The 18,211-nt window shown below is 44.1% G+C and overlaps 1 protein-coding gene across 2 annotated transcripts in view; it reads right to left on the bottom strand.

The window, feature by feature from the left end:
• The window catches only part of itgb8 (integrin subunit beta 8), an 85,167-nt gene extending 71,800 nt beyond the window's left edge, over positions 1–13,367 (bottom strand). The window contains exons 1-3 of one of the 2 annotated variants that reach the window (XM_033046061.1): positions 12,544–13,367; positions 12,196–12,281; positions 8,496–8,661 (exon numbers count right to left, since the gene is read on the bottom strand). In XM_033046061.1, the coding sequence (XP_032901952.1) occupies positions 8,496–8,661; positions 12,196–12,281; positions 12,544–12,667 (376 nt within the window). In that variant the 5' untranslated portion in view covers positions 12,668–13,367. The remainder of the gene's footprint in view (positions 1–8,495; positions 8,662–12,195; positions 12,282–12,543) is intronic. The other variant, XM_033046071.1, reaches the window with a different exon arrangement.
• Between the last annotated feature and the right edge of the window lie 4,844 nt (positions 13,368–18,211).

The following is an 18,211-nucleotide window of genomic DNA, read 5'->3' as shown; positions in this document are numbered from 1 at the left end:
CTTTGTAGCTTCTGCCTATCCATTCACTATTGCTTCTCTCATTCTAGTTTATCTATTCTGTTCTTTCTTTGTCCTTAATTTGGTTCCTTTTCCATTGGAGTAGGATACATAATGCAGCACGACATTAAATGGTAGCAAGTGTAAAGAGACCCATTAGAGAAACAGGATTATTATTTTACACAAAAACTGAAATTGATGGAAATGTTCAGTACTTCGGTCAACATCTATGAAATGTTATAATTTCTAATTTTACATATTTGGAATATGAAATGTGATGGTTGGGGTGTCAAATAATTCTAAAGTAATTTTGCACAGAAGTTCTTTCCTTGAATCTTCTTTCTAAACTCAGCTCCCATATTTATTTTTGTTAGGTGTTGATATATATATATATAAATAACTTTAACTTCCAAATTATTAGTATTCCAAAAGAGGGTATAATATATCAATCAATGAACACCATCAGGCATTTAAATTTGTTCACACAAATGTTGTACAAACAGTAGTGTTTACATTGCATTGTTTACATTGCAATACAATCAGTTTCATAATTGCTCAGAAACAAATTGTAATCCTTCTGGCTTTTGTGAGCATTACAATTCAATAAACATATTTGTAATCATTTTGTTAATTTCCATTATTGACTTTATTAATCATAATTTTGGAATAGTAATTAAAACTCAGAATATTTTTATATTTAAGCTCCATAGCCTAGGCTCTAAATCAATAAATAATACAAATAAATTGTTACATTTGGTTCAAGCCCTGGCAGCATAAGAAAGTGAGAAGCTGCATTAATGGATGATCAGTTGTGTGCAAACACGATTTTAAAACTAAATATGGAGATAAGATATCTGGACTGTCTGTGGCCGGCACTTCAAAGCACTGAAGAGGTACCACCAATGTCATCTTCATAAATTCCACTGTCAAAACAAACAAATCAAACCAAATCTCCTCCATCAAGATGGTTCAGACATCCTACCGATTCCTGAAATGCACTCTCTTACCAGTGAATCCTATCTTAACAGTTCAATAAATAAAATCATTCGAGGATGTTCTGAAAGCCTTGAGAAATTGTAGCATCCTCATCGAATCATGGGAAAAGTTAACTTAAAATAGATTCAAAGCACCTGGGAAGGCTTTGATGATGACAATATAACAGGTGCCAGTGCCTGGAGTGAACATTGCATTAGCCCCTATGATTAAATAGGATATTAGCTTTTACATGGTCACTACAATCCACAGAGGTCTGTACGACGAATCACTTCATCAACATTTTTACCAGGATGTTGCCAGGACTGAGTTATAGAGAGAGGTTGATCAGGCTTGGACTTTATTTCTTGGAGCACAAAAGGATGAGGGCTGATCTCATAGAGGTGTATAAGATCGTGAGGGGAATAGACAGGGTAAATGCTCAGAGTCTTTTACTCAGAGTAGGGGAATAAGGGAAGTCAAGAAACAGAAGGCATAGGTTTAAGTTAAGAGGAGAAAGATTGGGAACCCGAGGGGCAACCTTTTTCACACAAAAGATGGTGGGTGTATGGAACGAGCTGTTGAGGTAGTTGAGACAGGTACTATCATAAGATTTAAAAGACATTTGGACACGTACATGGATAGGAAAGGGTTAGAGGGATTTGGGCCAAATGCATGCAGGTGGGACTAGGGCATCATAGTTGGCATGGGCAAGTTGGGCTGAACGGCCTGTTTCCATGCTGTATGACTCCAAGAGTGCAGAGAAACATTGAACAAGTGTCTCCCACCTCCTTTGCTCCCCCATTGTATAGCCCCATCAGTTACCTCCTGCCCCACCTATGGCTGAGTCTGTGCATTCACATTTGATTCAGAGGTGGCTAAAAAGATTAAAGAACTGGACAGGAAGCCAAAAAAAAAATTACGTCTAACTTTAAAATCAAGTCCATGTGTGAGCAATGCCACTGATTATAAGACTAGCAAAACATAATCAATTCCCATGTGCTTATTTTATGTCACATCAAAGAAAAAATATTGTAAAGTTTTCCCCTTTCCAATTCCTGCTACATTATGAAATGGAATGAAGTGCATACAGTAATTTCCCTATAAGATGTATAATGAAGAGGATCAATGTTTCAATGTTTCAATGATTCAATGTTTCATTATATTTACCATGTTCTCCAACCTCTAGCTAATCTATAACTAAGAGAAGCCAACTGCAAATGTTTATCAAGGACCACTACATATCTAGTTCCGGTTGTTATCAAGAATTGGGTATACAGTAATAACATCACATAAAAAACCCCACAACTGTTTCTTTGTAGGAACCTGCAGGGTAACCTTTTTACACAAAGGATGGTGGGTATATGGAACGAGCTGCCAGAGGAGGTTGTTGAGGCAGATACTATCGCAATATTTAAGAATCATTTAGACAGGTACATGGATAGGAGAGGTTTGGAGAGATATGGGCAAAATGTAGGCAGGAGGAACTAAATGTAGATGGGGTATGTTGGTCAACATGGGCTCAACATGGGCACATCATGCAGTTTCCTGTCTACTGCATGATGTTGTGCTTCTTGCCCTAAAAGACTCACAGTTGAAAGTGATATCCTTTTCTACTCAGAAAAATGCAAAGTTGATTACAAGGTGGCATGAAAAGTTGATAATAACCTAGGATATCCTAGCAAAGCTTAGACTGTATACAACTTCTGACAATTCTGTTAGCTTCCCTTAGGAAAGTAACATTGCTACACCCTGCAGTTTAGATGGCCTTGGTGAATCTCATTAATACCAACAGAAAGTCACATATGTATTACCTGCAGCAGCCAAGACAAAACCTGGTGCTTAATAACGGAGCTTCCCAGTGACAATGACAATCACAAACAGTGCTCCTCAGGCAACTTCCTTTGATGAAGGAATCCTGGCTGAATCAGAGGCAACCGAGATAGTGAAAGGGTTGCATAGAGTGGATGTGAAGAGGATGTTTTCACTCATGGGAGAGTCTAGGACCAGAGATCATAGCCTCAGAAGTAAAGGACATTCCTTCAGGAAGGAGATGAGGAGGAATTTATTTCGTCAGAGGGTGGTGAATTTGTGGAATTCTTTGACACAGAAGGCTGTGGAGGCCGTCAATGGATATTTTTTAAGGCAGATAGATAGATTCCTGATTAGTTCAGTGTCAAGGGTTATGGGGAGAAGGCAGAAGAATTGAGTTAGGAGGGAGAGATAGATCAGCCATGATTGAATGGTGGAGTAGACTTGATGGGTTGAATGGCCTAATTCTGCTCCTATCACTTATGACATATTAGTCCATGAAGGCCTGTACTCGTAATATGGGACTTAATGCCTCTCTCCTTTAATAAACAGAACAAAGTATTTGTTTGCCTACCTTGTTTGCCCCTCTATTCTCCTACCTTAAACGAAGTGCAACCAAAATATCCCTGGTGCAATATAAAAGCTTCATGTGCACTCTAAATAGGTAGATAGATAATAAATATGAAAATAGTGAAATATTTTTTTAAATGGCCTCACTGAAGGGTCTTTCCTCAATATTACCTTCATAGGTTTGCAGCAAGTTTATCATGGGACAAGTCCACACTATTAGCAAAAGATCCCACAGCAAATACAAGATTTGATACATTTGATTTTTGTTTTTAATTATCTACGTACACCCCTTGGATGCCAATAGAGAAGCCCAGTATAACAAGAGAAAATGTCAGAAATGTTCAGCAAGTCGGGCGTTATCTTTTCATTTTCTATCAGTTGAAAGAAAAACATGTATCATTTCAGGCCCAGGACCCTTTGTCAGAACTGGGAAAGAGAGAGAAATATAAAGTAGGAAAGAAGGTGGAGAAGGGACCAGTAAAATGGTGTCTCTGTGCTAGACTGGTCGAAATGGCTTAATGGGAGCAGTTATCAGCACATTAAGCATTTATGGTTGTTTAATGTGTTATAAGCTACAAGACTGTGTGACATGCGCAACAGGTCAGACTATAATAATAAATGGAGAAAATCGAGCCAATATCTACCCTATTACTAAAAGTCTCATTTGACCACTTCCTGTCTATGTTGTAAATACATTTTAGAAATAACGTTACTGTATATCGCTATGATTTTTCGCCTTCTTATTCACCGTCCTCCTCTGCTCCAACCCCCGAAGGTTTTTTTCCGATCAGTGAAATAATAAAAAAGTTATGAACGTTTTAAAAATCATGAGATCAGCAGATTGGGCTTCTCGCCTGTCAGTCACCATGATGAAGGTAACGCCCCTTTCGGGGGCCCAGGAGAATAAAGCCCAAGAGGCCAGACGAGTCAGTCACCCATGAAGACCGTGAGTGACAGTTGAGTCCAGAACTGAGAGTCTACGTTGTGAGTGAACTGAAATGTGAGTCTGCACTGTGCTTGAAATGAATTGTTAGCCTGCACTGTGCTTGAAATGAAATTAATTGCTGGCCTGCACTGTGCTTGAAATGAAATGAAATGCTGGCCTGCACTGTGCTTGAAATGAAATGAATTGCTGGCCTGCACTGTGCTTGAAATGAAATGAATTGCTGGCCTGCACTGTGCTTGAACTGAAATGAATTGAATTTCTGGCCTGCACTGTGCTTGAACTGAAATGAATTGAATTGTTGGCCTGCACTATGCTTGAACTGAAATGAATTGAATTGCTGGCAATAGACAATAGGCGCAGGAGTAGACCATTCGGCCCTTCGTGCCAGCACCGCCATTCAACGTGATCATGGCTGATCTTCCCCAATGAGTACCCCGTTCCTGCCTTCTCCCCATATCCCCTGACTCCGCTATCTTTAAGAGCCCTATCTAGATCTCTCTTGAAAGTATCCAGAGAACCAGCCTCCACCACCCTCTGAGGCCTGCATTGTGCTTGAACTGAAATGAATTGAATTACTGGCCTGCACTGTGCTTGAACTGAATTGTTGGTCTGCACAGCGCTGTCCAAAGGTCGCATTCATACCGGAAGTCCCGCTCAATCCAGACGTCCCACTCACTCCGGAAGTCCCCCTCAGTGTAGAGGTTGCGCTAATTCCGAAGTCCCGCTCACTCCGGAATCCCGCTCAGTGGAGAGACCACGCTCATTCCAGAAGTCCCACTCGCTGCGGAAGTACCGCTTAGTGAAGAAGCCGCGCTCAGCTGCATGAGTAGATTCAAGAAAGTTTTACTGTCATATATATGATGTGTGTGTGTGAGTGTGTGAGTGTGTGTGTGTGTGTGTGTGTGTGTGTGTGTGTGTGTGTGTGTGTGTGTGTGTGTGTGTGTGTGTGTGTGTGTGTGTGTGTGTGTGTGAGTGTGTGTGTGAGTGTGTGATGGAGGGTGTGATGGAGGGTGTGATGGAGGGTGTGATGGAGGGTGTGTGTGTGAGAGAAGGGGTGGGTGGGTGTGAGTGGGTGTATAATGGAAGGTGTGTGTGTGATGGAGGGTGAGTGCATGTGAGCCCACCAACCGTGAATGAACTGCCAGCCCAACAGCAGTGAGTGAACTTCCATCCCACCAGCCGCGAGTGAACTGCCAGCCCATCAGCCCTGAGTGAACTGCCAGCCCACCAGCTGTGAGTGAACTGCCAGCCCACCAGCCATGAGTGAACTGCCAGCCCACCAGCTGAGTCAACTGCCAGCCCACCAGCCGTGAGTCAACTGCCAGCCCACTAGCCATGAGTCAACTGCCAGCCCACCAGCCGTGAGTGAGTCAACTGCCAGCCCAACAGTCGTGAAGGACCTTGATAGTCAATCATGGATCTCACAGGGAGGCAATGAAGGGAGAAAAATACTGTGGTGAGGTGAGTGAATACATACAGGGGAAAACTACAAGAGGGAGAGGGGAGAGAGACAATTTTATGACATTTTTCCTCTTTTTATTTTTCTACAGATCCAAAACAATGAAGAAGGATAAAGAACCTTGATAGTCTATCCTGGTTCTCACAGCGAGCCAATGAAAGGAGAAAAACATAGAAACATAGAAAATAGGTGCAGGAGTAGGCCATTCGGCCCTTCGAGCCTGCACCGCCATTCAATATGATCATGGCTGATCATCCAACTCAGTATCCTGTACCTGCCTTCTCTCCATACCCCGTGATCCCTTTAGCCACAAGGGCCACATCAAACTCCCTCTTAAATATAGCCAATGAACTGGCCTCAACTACCTTCGGTGGCAGAGGTGGGGTGAGGGGTGGTGGGTGGTGAGACACACACACACACACGCACACGAGTGACTGAGCTGCCAGCCCACCAGGCCCGAGTGACTGAGCTGCCAGCCCACCAGGCCTGAGTGACTGAGCTGCCAGCCCAAGAATCCATTCGGCCCACAATGTCCATACGAGCCCCCTGGAAAGCAGTCTCTTCGGCCCACAACACCCATACTAGTGCTCCAGAAAGCCCTCCCCCCCCCCCCGTGTGAGGGGAGGTGAGACACACACACACACACACACACCGAATGACCGAGCTGCCAGCCCTCCAGGCCTGAGTGACTGAGCTGCCAGACCACCAGCCCTGAGTGACTGAGCTGCCAGCCCACCAGACCTGACTGAGCTGCCAGCCCACCAGGCCTGAGTGACTGAGCTGCCAGCCCACCAGACCTGACTGAGCTGCCAGCCCACCAGGCCCGAGTGGCTGAGCTGCCAGCCCAAGAATCCATTCGGCCCACAATGTCTATACGAGCCCTCTGGAAATCAATCTCTTCGGCCCACAACACCCATACTAGCGCTCCAGAAAACCTCCCCACCAATTTCAAATATTGGAATTGGTGGAGAGGTGGAAAATTGCATTGGGGACCAGCCCTCCCGTGTGAACATGGAACCCAACAGGTCCCACTTAGTCTAGCGAGTAGATAGAAATGGTCATGTCACTTGCACTGGGCCTCATTGTAACATTGAAGGAAGCCACAGAGAGGTCAAAGGGGGAGACGATTGATGAATTAAAGTGGCTGGTAAATAACCTCAGGGTCACTGCTGCATCACCTCTCACACCAAGTGAATGCATTGAAGTCGCCCATCATAGCTGATACTTAATCACCCACTAGCACTGTGAATCAGTTAATAAGTTAATAACAAATATTTATTGGCCTTTTCCTTCCTCTGTGAATGGCAGTGCTGTTTTCTCCAGGATATTTGACAGTGCAGCCATGGTTCCTACCTGCCTGTGATATGCTGTTGTATGATAAAGATTCTTGTAATATTCCAGTGGGCGTGGAATAGATTGTGCCCCATGGTACCCATTAGAAGCAGGAGATGAGCATTCGAACAAGCAATGCTCAAAGGGACTGCTGAATGGCACCCAAATAAAAGGGTCCATTTTGATTGTTTTTTTAGTTTAGTTTAGTTTAGAGACGCAGTGCAGCCCACTGAGTCTTGGCCTGATGGCCCTATGATTTAGGCCACTCTAGAGAGGCCAACACAATCTTCCTGGTCACAGCAAATCAAGGATTGGATTTGAAATATGTTTAAGAATGACTTAATGGCAACAGGTCTGCCTGGCAAGAATAGTTTCAAAGCAACATGAAAATAATAAATGCTTGGCAATAATAAATTGTTTATTAGCACTCTACCGCGGGTCCCCTTATTTGTAGTTGGTGTACATTTTGCACCAGAATAGACAGGATATTTGCATGTCCCCAATGGCTCTTAATTTAAACAGAAGCACCATAGATACTTTTTGGAATGTAACAGCTCGGTGTGGCAACTGCTCCTCTCTAGGCTGCAGGAAATGGCAAGGGGTTGTGGAAACAGCCCAGTATATCATGCAAACAAACCTCCTACCCCCAAATGATTCCAGCTACACTTCATGTTGCCTAGCAAAAGCAGCCAACATTATCATGGATCAGTCGCAAACCAGTCATTCTCTCTTCCACATTATTTTATCAGGCAGATGATACAAAAGCATGAAAGCGTGTACCACCGGATTCAATACAGCTTCTCCCCTGTTGTTATCAGACTCTTGAAAAATACTCTCATGTGCTTGGGATGATTTTCCTGATCTTCCAATCTACCTCTTTGTGGCCCATGCACCTTTTCCCTTCACTTTTGCTGTAGTTGTAACACTACTTTCTACACTTTTTATTTTCCATTCTGCTCTACCTGCTGTACCCATGTAACATATGATTGCACTCATGTGTGGTCTGATCTGCCTGAATATCACATTAAACAACATTTTTATCTGTATCTCAGTACATGTGACAATAAAACAATAGAAATACCAATACCTGTACCAGACAACATCAGTACGTCACAAAATACACATGAATACCAAATGTCAAATATTGTACAATGGCAAGAAAATAATCTACAGCTCAAATGGAAGTACTGAAACTATCCGTCATTGATCAAATTTGCTGTGACTTGCAAAGTATTATTTTGTAACATGAAAATTAAGAGCAGATGTTCATGTAGACCATGATTATCATGAGCATTATTTTTACCACTAAATGGTGATGTCTAACAAAGTTTAAAACTATCATTAAACATAATGCAAACATTTACTCAAACACCACACTCAATAAGACAAAAATAACTGGGTTCAAACCTGGTCGTAGTTGTAAAGTAACTTTGCCAGGAGTCAGCTGCAAATTTTTTTCTTCTTCCACTATTTTTTTTACTTCAAAAGATTCAATGTAATCTGGATCGCAGCCTTTTTGAATTAGGTTGGTGATTAGGTCACACCTCTTATGCAGTGATTCATCTGAAAATCCCTAATGTATAGAATATTTACATAGTGTAAATGGAGTACAATTGAAAAATTAAGCTGAATCATTACCAACTGCCCATTACACATAAATAGTTATGCTTGTTTGCTTTTTCACTGATCCATTTCACTGAGTTGAAGGCACACTGTCTCATGAAGAAGTTAACGAATTGTGCATATAAATAATACATTTAACATTGAAAAACATCTTAAAATCTCCTATCTGATCTCCAGGTTGCTAAACCCTTTAACTCTCCCTCCCATTCCCATACTGACCATTCTGTCCTGGGCCTCCTCCACTGTCAGAGTGAGGCCCAGCGCAAATTGAAGGAATAGCACCTCAAATTTTGCTTTGGCTGTTTACACCCCAGCGGTATGAATAATGACTTCTCTAACTTCAAGTAACCCTTGCCTTCCCTCTCTCTCCATCCTTACCCCTTCCTAGTTCTCCGGTCAGTCTGACTGTCCCACTGTCCTAGCTAACAATGATCTATTCTCCAATTTCCTTGAAATTCATCTCATTTGATGTCTCATTTTCACACCTTACACTTCCTTATCTGTGTCTCCCTCTCCCCTGACTCTCAGTCTGAAGAAGGGTCTTGACCCAAAACATCATTCATTTCTTCTATTCAGTGATGCTATCTGGCCTGCTGAGTTACTCCAGCATTTTGCGCCTATTTAAGGTATTTGGCAGGAATAATTATTGACAACTTTTGACTGAGTCACATAAGATAACATTAAGCAACTTGACCAATTTAGTCAAAGATTCAAGTTTAAAAATGCATCGTATAGGGCCTGTAGATATTTAGGGTGTCATTTCCAGAATATAGTCTGTGAGCAACTGAAGGTACAACCTGTCAGTGGCAGTGCAGGAAAAAAACCTGGGAATGTGCACGAGGGTAAACTTGGAAGTACAAATATCCCAGAACATCACAAGGCTAGAGGAGGTTACATGGTGATGAAGAATTAAGTTTAGTTTAGAGATACACCATGGAAATATGTTCTTTGGCCCAACAAGACCAATCACCTCCAACCCCATCTATTGCATCCGCTGCTCTAGATGTCAGCTGATCTACATCGGTGAGACCAAGCGTAGGCTTGGTGATCGTTTCGCCGAACACCTCCGCTCGGTCCGTATTAACCAACCTGATCTCCCGGTGGCTCAGCACTTCAACTCCCCCTCCCATTCCGAATCCGACCTTTCTGTCCTGAGCCTCCACCATGGCCAGAGTGAGCACCACCGGAAATTGGAGGAGCAGCACCTCATATTTCGCTTGGGCAGTTTACACCCTGGCGGCATAATCATTGACTTCTCCAATTTCCGGTAGCCCTTGCTGTCTCCTCCCCTTCTCAGCTCTCCCTCAGCCCTCGTGCTCCTCCTCTTCCTTTCTCCTTTCTTCTCCCCACTCCCCCTCCTCCCCCCCACCCTACATCAGTCTGAAGAAGGGTTTTGGCCCGAAACATTGCCTATTTCCTTCGCTCCATAGATGCTGCTGCACCCACTGTGTTTCTCCAGCACTTTTGTCTACCTTTCATTTTCCAGCATCTGCAGTTCCTTCTTAAACACCAGTTCACACTAGTTGTATGTTATCCCACTTTCACAGCCACTCCTGACACACTAGGGACAATTTACAGAGATCAATTAATCTACAAACCTGCACATCTTTGGGATGTGGGAGGCCATGGAGGCATCTGAAAACATCAATAAATAATATCAAAATTATGTGAAACTTGGAGGGAATATTTGCACCAACATGATGGGTGAAAATGAGTGAAACCTGTTAGAAGTTTGGATTAGCCTGTGCTTATAGAGGTGAAGGAAGTAGACACTGCCAGCAGAAGGCAGAGGTAACAAAACAAACATGACTGAAGATTTTAAACTGCAGAGGAGATGTACTTCAGCAACTTTGCTGATGGGGGAGATTATGGGCTGGACCACCTGCCCCGAGGTCAGGCATTTATGGAAATAGCTGCTAAACCGTTATTGCTGATTAGGTGGTGGACAATTTGGCAAATTTTCCTGCATTCTAACTCTGGCCATCCTATGACTAGGGTCCCTCACCATATGGCTGGGAGCCTAATCCCCAACCTCTGACTCGGTGGGCAGCCTTCGCTTTCAGGCATCCAGTTCTGCTGAGATTTACAGGTACAAGTGAATCGTTGAACAATGAGAAGCTGTTGGCTGAGTGTGATTCAGGGCAAGAATGGTCTTTGGCTCATCTTGGATTAGTGAGGTGGGGCAACAGTATAGGTGGTCTTGGATTGATGCAGATTAAAAGGGGTATCCATGGTGGTGGCAGCTCAGGGAAGGAAACAGTGCTGGGTGTTGGTTTTATTGGTAGGCAGGGGATTTTAAAAGAGAATAAAGCATGCTGCAAGATTATTTATTTTTATATATTTTAGGATGTTTCTCAGCTGAGTCCTTATGGGGGTGAGGATGAATATTTGCAAAAGATTACAATGGAAAGACATCGCCAAGAGCTTTTTCATACTGATGACAAGCATTGCATGCCCAATACATGGCTTCCTCGTTGCTAGTTGCAGGTAGCTTTGGAGTCTAGCAGGTGCATTGATATACAGTGAGCAGCACACGTTATGGCTAGGAACTCTCAGAACAGCCTCAAGGATGAACAGGTTTGTAGTGCTCCAAAACTTAGCTCAACATCAGATAGGACTCTAGGGCCACAAATGATTGGGTTGTGCCTATGCAGTAGCCAGGAAGAAGAGTACAAGGGGTAATTTTAGAATAGATTTGTGGCACCCACCAAAAACAAAGTAGCTGAAATTCACCCTTGGTTTCTGATGCAAGACCTGCGATAACCAGGAGCATTGGCTTCCTCCACCAAATTTTCATCAATGGAATCAAACTGATATTGAAATATTTGTAGGAAAGAACTGCAGATGCTGGTTTTCACCGAAGATAGACACAAAATGCTGGAGCAACTCAGCAGGTTAGGCAGCATCTCTGGAGAAAAGAAATGGTGACGTTTCAGGTCGATAACTGAAACATCACCTATTCCTTTTCTCAAGAGATGCTGCCTGGCCCGCTGAGTTATTCCAGCCTTTTGTGCCTATCTCCTGAAATTGAAATATACTACACAATCTCTGTCTTTTGCTCTTTTCAGGATGAGTATTTATATCCTTTGTTTTAGGCTTTTCAATATCTAATCAGGGGAGAATGTTGCCATATTTAATATTGAAATAGGACAAGCTGTATAAAAAAAATCAGAGCCAATGGACTAATCATGACTGGTGATAGAGGGGTAACATAGGTGTGTGAACATCGGTGGGAATCCATTACCTAAACATTGCGGCGATATGAAGTATTAGTGGGGTGGTCCACAAGTGTTTTACTCAACTAAATAACAAGAAATATTCAATTCCTTTACATCTTGCATCCTCTCAATAATAATGAACGTCGCTGTTTTCCTTTGTTATCGAGTGCCTTGTTTAAACATTCTTAGCCCAGGTTGATATTTCCCAGGAAATACAGAAATGCAGTAACTTTAAACCCAGAAACATACATCACCAGTCAAAGTACCTTTTGAAAACACCATCCACATTCAGGACCAAGGATGAGGCATTCGGAGCAACGGTATGCTTTCTCTGCAGTGCATTTGTTCTTAACTACAATGTTGAAACGATGCAAACAATGACAATTATAAACGTTAGAGCTCGTTCAAGTTGTTTCCCTCCAGAGGAGATTATCAACCACAACATTAGCAGCGGCACATAGAGACGATTAAACATTATTGACTCCGCTGTTTCGATGAACAAAAATGATTTAACAGAACGTACTTCCCAGCAATTAGCAACGCAAATGTTTAAACACAAGTAAAAATCCGTGGGGGAAAGGAAGTCACATGCACAACATCACTGGAGAACTCACCACCTGTCCTGCTTGCTGTAACCGCGATGGCCAAAATATGAACGACGCTCAAGACTGCCTTGGCTGGAAAGCGCCTAGCTTTTGGAAAGGATCCGGCTACGTTGACGAATACGCGCAGCTCCATAGCGTGGGTAAGTGCTCGGACAAAACGTACGGGATGGGCGCCGGAGCAGCGAGGAGAAACGCAGTGGCCACAGAGCCAAGCATCCCCAGAGCACTAGGCACTCACTCACTCGCTCACAGGCGCAGATCTCCTCCCCTCTCTCTCACACACACTCGCTCTATTGTGCACGACTGGAAGATTCTCGTATCACCCACTCATTCACCGAGAAGCCTATGGCAAGACGAGGGAAGTCCAAAGGAGACTAAACTACTCCCCCCGCAGCCTGCTCAACACTCTGCAGACCCTCCTTTCAAGTACCCCAGACCGAGCACAAAGAATCGACGTCTCTTTGTTCAAAAAGATCTTTCAGTAAGTTTGAAAACATCAAGTTGGAACAACAGATTCAGCGGCCCGGCAGTGAGTGTGTGGAATGGACAGAGGGAGCTTCACCGAACAGCTTTGCAGACTCTCTGTAGCTAAATTCACTGTTGCCACGGCAATGCGGGCGGAGACTGCACCACAGGCAATTTTAAAGGTGCAGAGGATATTATTCCCACTGAGTAACTTGAAGATTCGTTTAGATCGTGCAGCCCCACCGTAATTGTAAGAGCCGATATTGTTTAAACCAAACGTCACGGCGAATCAGATAAATTATCTTCAGAATAAATGAGATTATTAACTGACAACTCTTCGATCGTTATAAATAAAAAAAAAGAAAGGTTGGAAACAGGCAAAAGGTCGGGCTGCAGCTGTGGAGAGAGGGACAGAGAAATATATGATTTTGACTCGATGGCCAGTTCTTTCGAAGAGCACCCAAGTCTTGATGGATTTATGGTTTCCCTGCAGGGAGAGAGATGAGCTGGGTTCATTTGTTGTTGTTGTTGTTATTATTCATTTTAGCACCGTTCTTAGGAATCGTTGGTCGCATGTTTTGGGGGAAAGAAAAGGGGTTTGTTTTAAATATATTATTGTCATGTGTACTTAGGTACCGTGTGAAATTTTGTTTTGTAAGCTATTCAAACAGATCAGACATACCAGGCATAGATACTAGTTCAAACTCAACTGCAATAGACAGAGCAAAGATACGGAGTGCAGAATATACAATCAACATTGTAGAACATGGCAGTTCATGTTATAGGAGCAGAATTAGGCAGTTTGGTCCATCAAGTCTACTTCACCATTCAATCAAGGCTGATGTATTTGGTAGCACATCAGTTCCTGAGATAAAGTCCAGTGTTCTCAATGGGGGTGGAGGTGAATCAAATTGTACCCTTGCTTATGGGAGGACCGTTCAGAAGCATGGTAACAGGGAAGGAAAGTTGACTTTAGTAGTGTGTGCTTTCAAGCTTCTGTTCCTTCTGCTGGATGGAAGCAAGGAGAAGAAAGGGCCTGTCCCACTATGGCGACCTAATTTGCGAGTTTAGAAGCGTTTGCCCTCGCCACAAACTCGCAGCATGGTCGACACGTGGTCCTAGGAGGTCACTGGAACTCTCCTTCATGCTCGAGAGAAGTTCCCGCATACTTGCCTTGGCCTCAGTTTGGTCGAGGAAAATTTTTCGGCATGATGAAAATTTTCCGCGAGTAAAAATTGGTCAACGTGGTTCTTTGAACTCGTAGTGCAGTGGTAGTGGGGTCGCTATGTAGTTATAGGTACTCGAGGTAGCCGTAGGCAATCTCCTTTGCTGACCGGGCATTTTATTTGGCTCATTAGAGTTTTCAGAACCAAGGAAACCGACCGGTAATGTTAAATGCCCGCTAAACTTTATTAAAAGTTGTCTGGCTTCTTAAAAGTGTCTCCACTCCTCCTCCCCCCGTCTTCCCCCCCACCCCCCCCCCCCCCTCGTCCCCTCTCTAAAGGACTTATCGTACACTGTGCCAGCCGTCTTTTACCTTCCTGTTCATCGCGGGTGTGAATTTCAGACGGCGTTCCCCCGCTTTCCCTGGCCCCCGCCTTTGCGATGTGTGTGTGTGTGTGTGTGCTGATGGTCAATCCAGCTCGCGGTTTCATCGCTGACGGTCGATCCAGCTCAAGGTTTTTCAGGCGAGTGCCCTCGAGCTTAAAGGTCGAAGACAGTTGCTGAAAAGTCGAGTAAGTGGGACAGGCCCTGAAGGAATGACAGAGGTGAGCTAAGACGTTGATATGTTGGCTGCTTTTCCAAGGCAGCATGAAGTGTACATGGAGTGAATGGTGGGAAGTCTGGTCTGTGAGATGAACTGGGCTACATCTACAACTCTCTGTGATTTCTTGCAGTCTTGGGCAGAGCTCTACCCAAACCAAACTGTGATGCAACCTGACAGTATGCTTTTTATGGTGCATCTATATGTTTGTAAGAATGAATGGAGACATGCTAAGTTTCCTCATTCTCCTCAGGAAGTAGAGGTGTTAATGTGCATTCCTGGCTGCCACATTAATGTAGTTGGTGCATCATATATCATTGATAGTATTAACGCCAAAGAACTTGAAACTCAAGTTCAAGTTCATGTTTATTATCACTTAACCAACTAAGGTACAGTGAAATTTGAGTTACCATACAGCCATACTAAGTGAAAAGCAACAATACACATAGCCACATAAAAATGTAACATAAACATTCACCACAGTGTAATCCACATTCCTCACTGTGATGGAAGGCAATAAAGTTCAGTTAACTTCCTCCTTTGTTCACCCATGGTTGGGGCTTTGAGCCCTCCGCACTTACCGCTGCCGAAGGTCTGCTGTTCAAGCCCTCTTGTCGGGAAGATCGAAACTCCGGTGTCGGGATGGATCAGAACACTCCGCAGCATGGAGCTCCCGAGTCGGACTCTTCTTACCGGAGAACGCGGCTTCACAGTGTTAAAGTCCACAGGACCTGCGGTCGGAGCTCTGCTGATGACCCTCGGCAAAGAATCGCAGCTCCCGATTTAAAAGTCCATGCCGCGGTGTGCTCACGGCTTGAAGCTCCGGGTCGGTCTCCAGGAAAGGCCGCACCACTTCACATTGTAGGCCGTAGGGGGGGACGGAGATGCGACATGGTGAAAAATCACAACCCCGTCGAGGTAAGTGGCTGAAAAAAGTTTCCCTCAATCCCCCCCTCTCACCCCACACATAAAACATACCAAGGAACATTGAAACAAACATTTAAAACATACTTAAAATTAATAAAAACTGAGAACGGACAGGACAGACTGTTGGTGAGGCGGCCATTACGGGCGCCACCTGGTGGAGCTCTCAACCATTTCCACAACTGCTCCATTGATGCTGATTGGGACATGTACATCATGATTCCCGGAAGACAATAACTAGCTCCTTCATCTTGAAGGTAAGGTTCTTGTCCTGACAACATCTCACCAAATTTTCCTTCCTGTATTTCACCTCATCATTGTTCATAATCTAGCCCTCCATAGTTGTATCATCGGCAAACTTGTAGATGGAATTAGTGCTGAATATGGCCATACACTCATGAGTTTAAAGAGAGTACAGTAGGGGACTGAGAATATATCCTTGTGGGGCACCGGTGTTGAGACCCATTGTGCAGAATGTGTTGTCACCAATCCTCACTGATTAAGGTCTGTGTGTTTGAAAGTCAAGGATCCAATGGCAGAGGGGGCAGCTGATTCCTATGACCCAAGAGTTTGGAAATGAGTTTGAATGGGATTATGGTGGTGGAAGTCGAGCTATATTCAATAAATAGGAGTCCTTGTTGTCTAGGTGTTCCAGAGATGGGTTTAGGGCTAGGGTGATGATGTCTGCTGTGGACCTGTATTGATGGTAAGCAAACTGCAGTGGATCAAGGCTGACTGAAAGGCTGGAGTTAATGTGCATCATCACCAGCCTGTCAAAGCATTTCATGATGGTGGCTGTCAGAGCCACTCGACAGCAGATATTAAGGCACACTACCTTACATTTCTTTGACACAGGTATGACAGTGGTCTTTTTGAAGATACAAAATTGAATTAACCTATTTTAATTGTATTGTGTATAGTTTGATGACAGTTCTAGGACACATCTGCATACTTTCCCTTGGTCTGGGACCCCACCTGCGAACACCAGGCCATTGTCTCCCATCACACATCTCATCACATCAAGAGACCCTCCATACAGAAGCCTCCAACCTGATAGTGCTCCCAACTGCACAATATTTGTTTCTATCTACTCATCACAATCACAAACAGGTATGCTCTGGTGGGCCTATTGATTCAGCCTGCTCTTGGCCCACTGAACATATCTCCTCCAACCTTGACTCCATCTTGTCTCCCTTCCCATCTACATCCATGACACCTCATGCAGGAAAGAACTGCAGATGCTGGTTTAAACAGATACAAAATGTTGGAGTAACTCAGCGGGAAAGGCAGCATCTCTGAAGAGAAGGAATGGGAGACCCTTCTTCAGACTGAAAATCATGGGAAAGGGAAACGAGATATAGACGATGTAGAGAGATATAGAAAAAAATGAATGAAAGATATGCAAAAAAAAGTAAGAATGATAAAGGAAACAGGCTGTGGCTAGGTGAGAATGAAAGCTGGTGCGTCTTGGGTGGGGGAGGGTTGAAGAGAGAGAGAATGCAGGGGTTACTTGAAGGTAGAGAAAACAATATTCATACCCCTGGGTTATAAGCTGCCCAAGCAAAATATAAGATGCTGTTCCTCCAATTTGCATTTAAAAACATGGAAACATAGAAAATAGGTGCAGGAGTGGGCCATTTGGCCCTTCGATCCAGCACCGCCAATCAAAATGATCATGACTGATCATCTAAAATCAGTACTCTGTACCAGCGTAACCCCATATCCCTTGATTCAGTTAACCCTCAGAGCTATATGTAACTGTCTCTCGAAAACATCCAGTGAATTGGCCTCCACTGCCTTGCGGTTGCAGGAGAGGGTACCTGGGGAGGGGGAGGTTTGGGTGGGAAAGGATGAGTTAACCAGTGAGTTGCGGAGGGAACAGTCTCTGCGGAAGGTGGTAAGGGATGGAAATGTGAAGATGTGACGAGTGATGAAAGTGTCAGGGGATTAAGTTTTGTATGCGACGGCTGATGAGGTGAAAGGTAAGGACTAGGGGGACACTGTCTCTATCGCGACTATGGGGAGGGGGAGCACGGGCGGAGCTGCGGGTACTGAGGAGACACGAGTGTGGGCCTCATCTATAATGGAAGAGGGGAACCCCCGTTCATTAAAAAAATGAGGACCTCGGATATCCTGGTATGGAATACCTCATCTTGGGCGCAGATGCGGCGTAGACGGAGGAATTGGGATTGTGGGATTGAGTCTTTGCATGTTTGCATCTTGCATGCTCTCTAGTATTTTAACAACATTAAACACCTCCCCCCCCCCCCCCCCCCCCCCCCCCCCCACCCTGGATTTCCGCCCATGCCCTGAACAATTTCTCTTATGACTCTTCTCACTTTCTACAAATCAATGGTGACAAATCAAATTGTGGGCATTAATTCGCTTGGGCCCTTGCTATGACTGCCTATCTGTTGATTACATGGCACAGACTTTGTTCCAAACCTACGATGGCACCTCTCCCCAACTCTTTCATTGACGACTGCACTGGTGCTGCTGTCTGCACCTGTTGGTTCTTGCTCA

This window comes from Amblyraja radiata, chromosome 2 (assembly GCF_010909765.2).
Source record: "Amblyraja radiata isolate CabotCenter1 chromosome 2, sAmbRad1.1.pri, whole genome shotgun sequence".
NCBI lineage: Eukaryota > Metazoa > Chordata > Chondrichthyes > Rajiformes > Rajidae > Amblyraja > Amblyraja radiata.
This window is presented reverse-complemented; position numbering and strand designations above follow the sequence as displayed.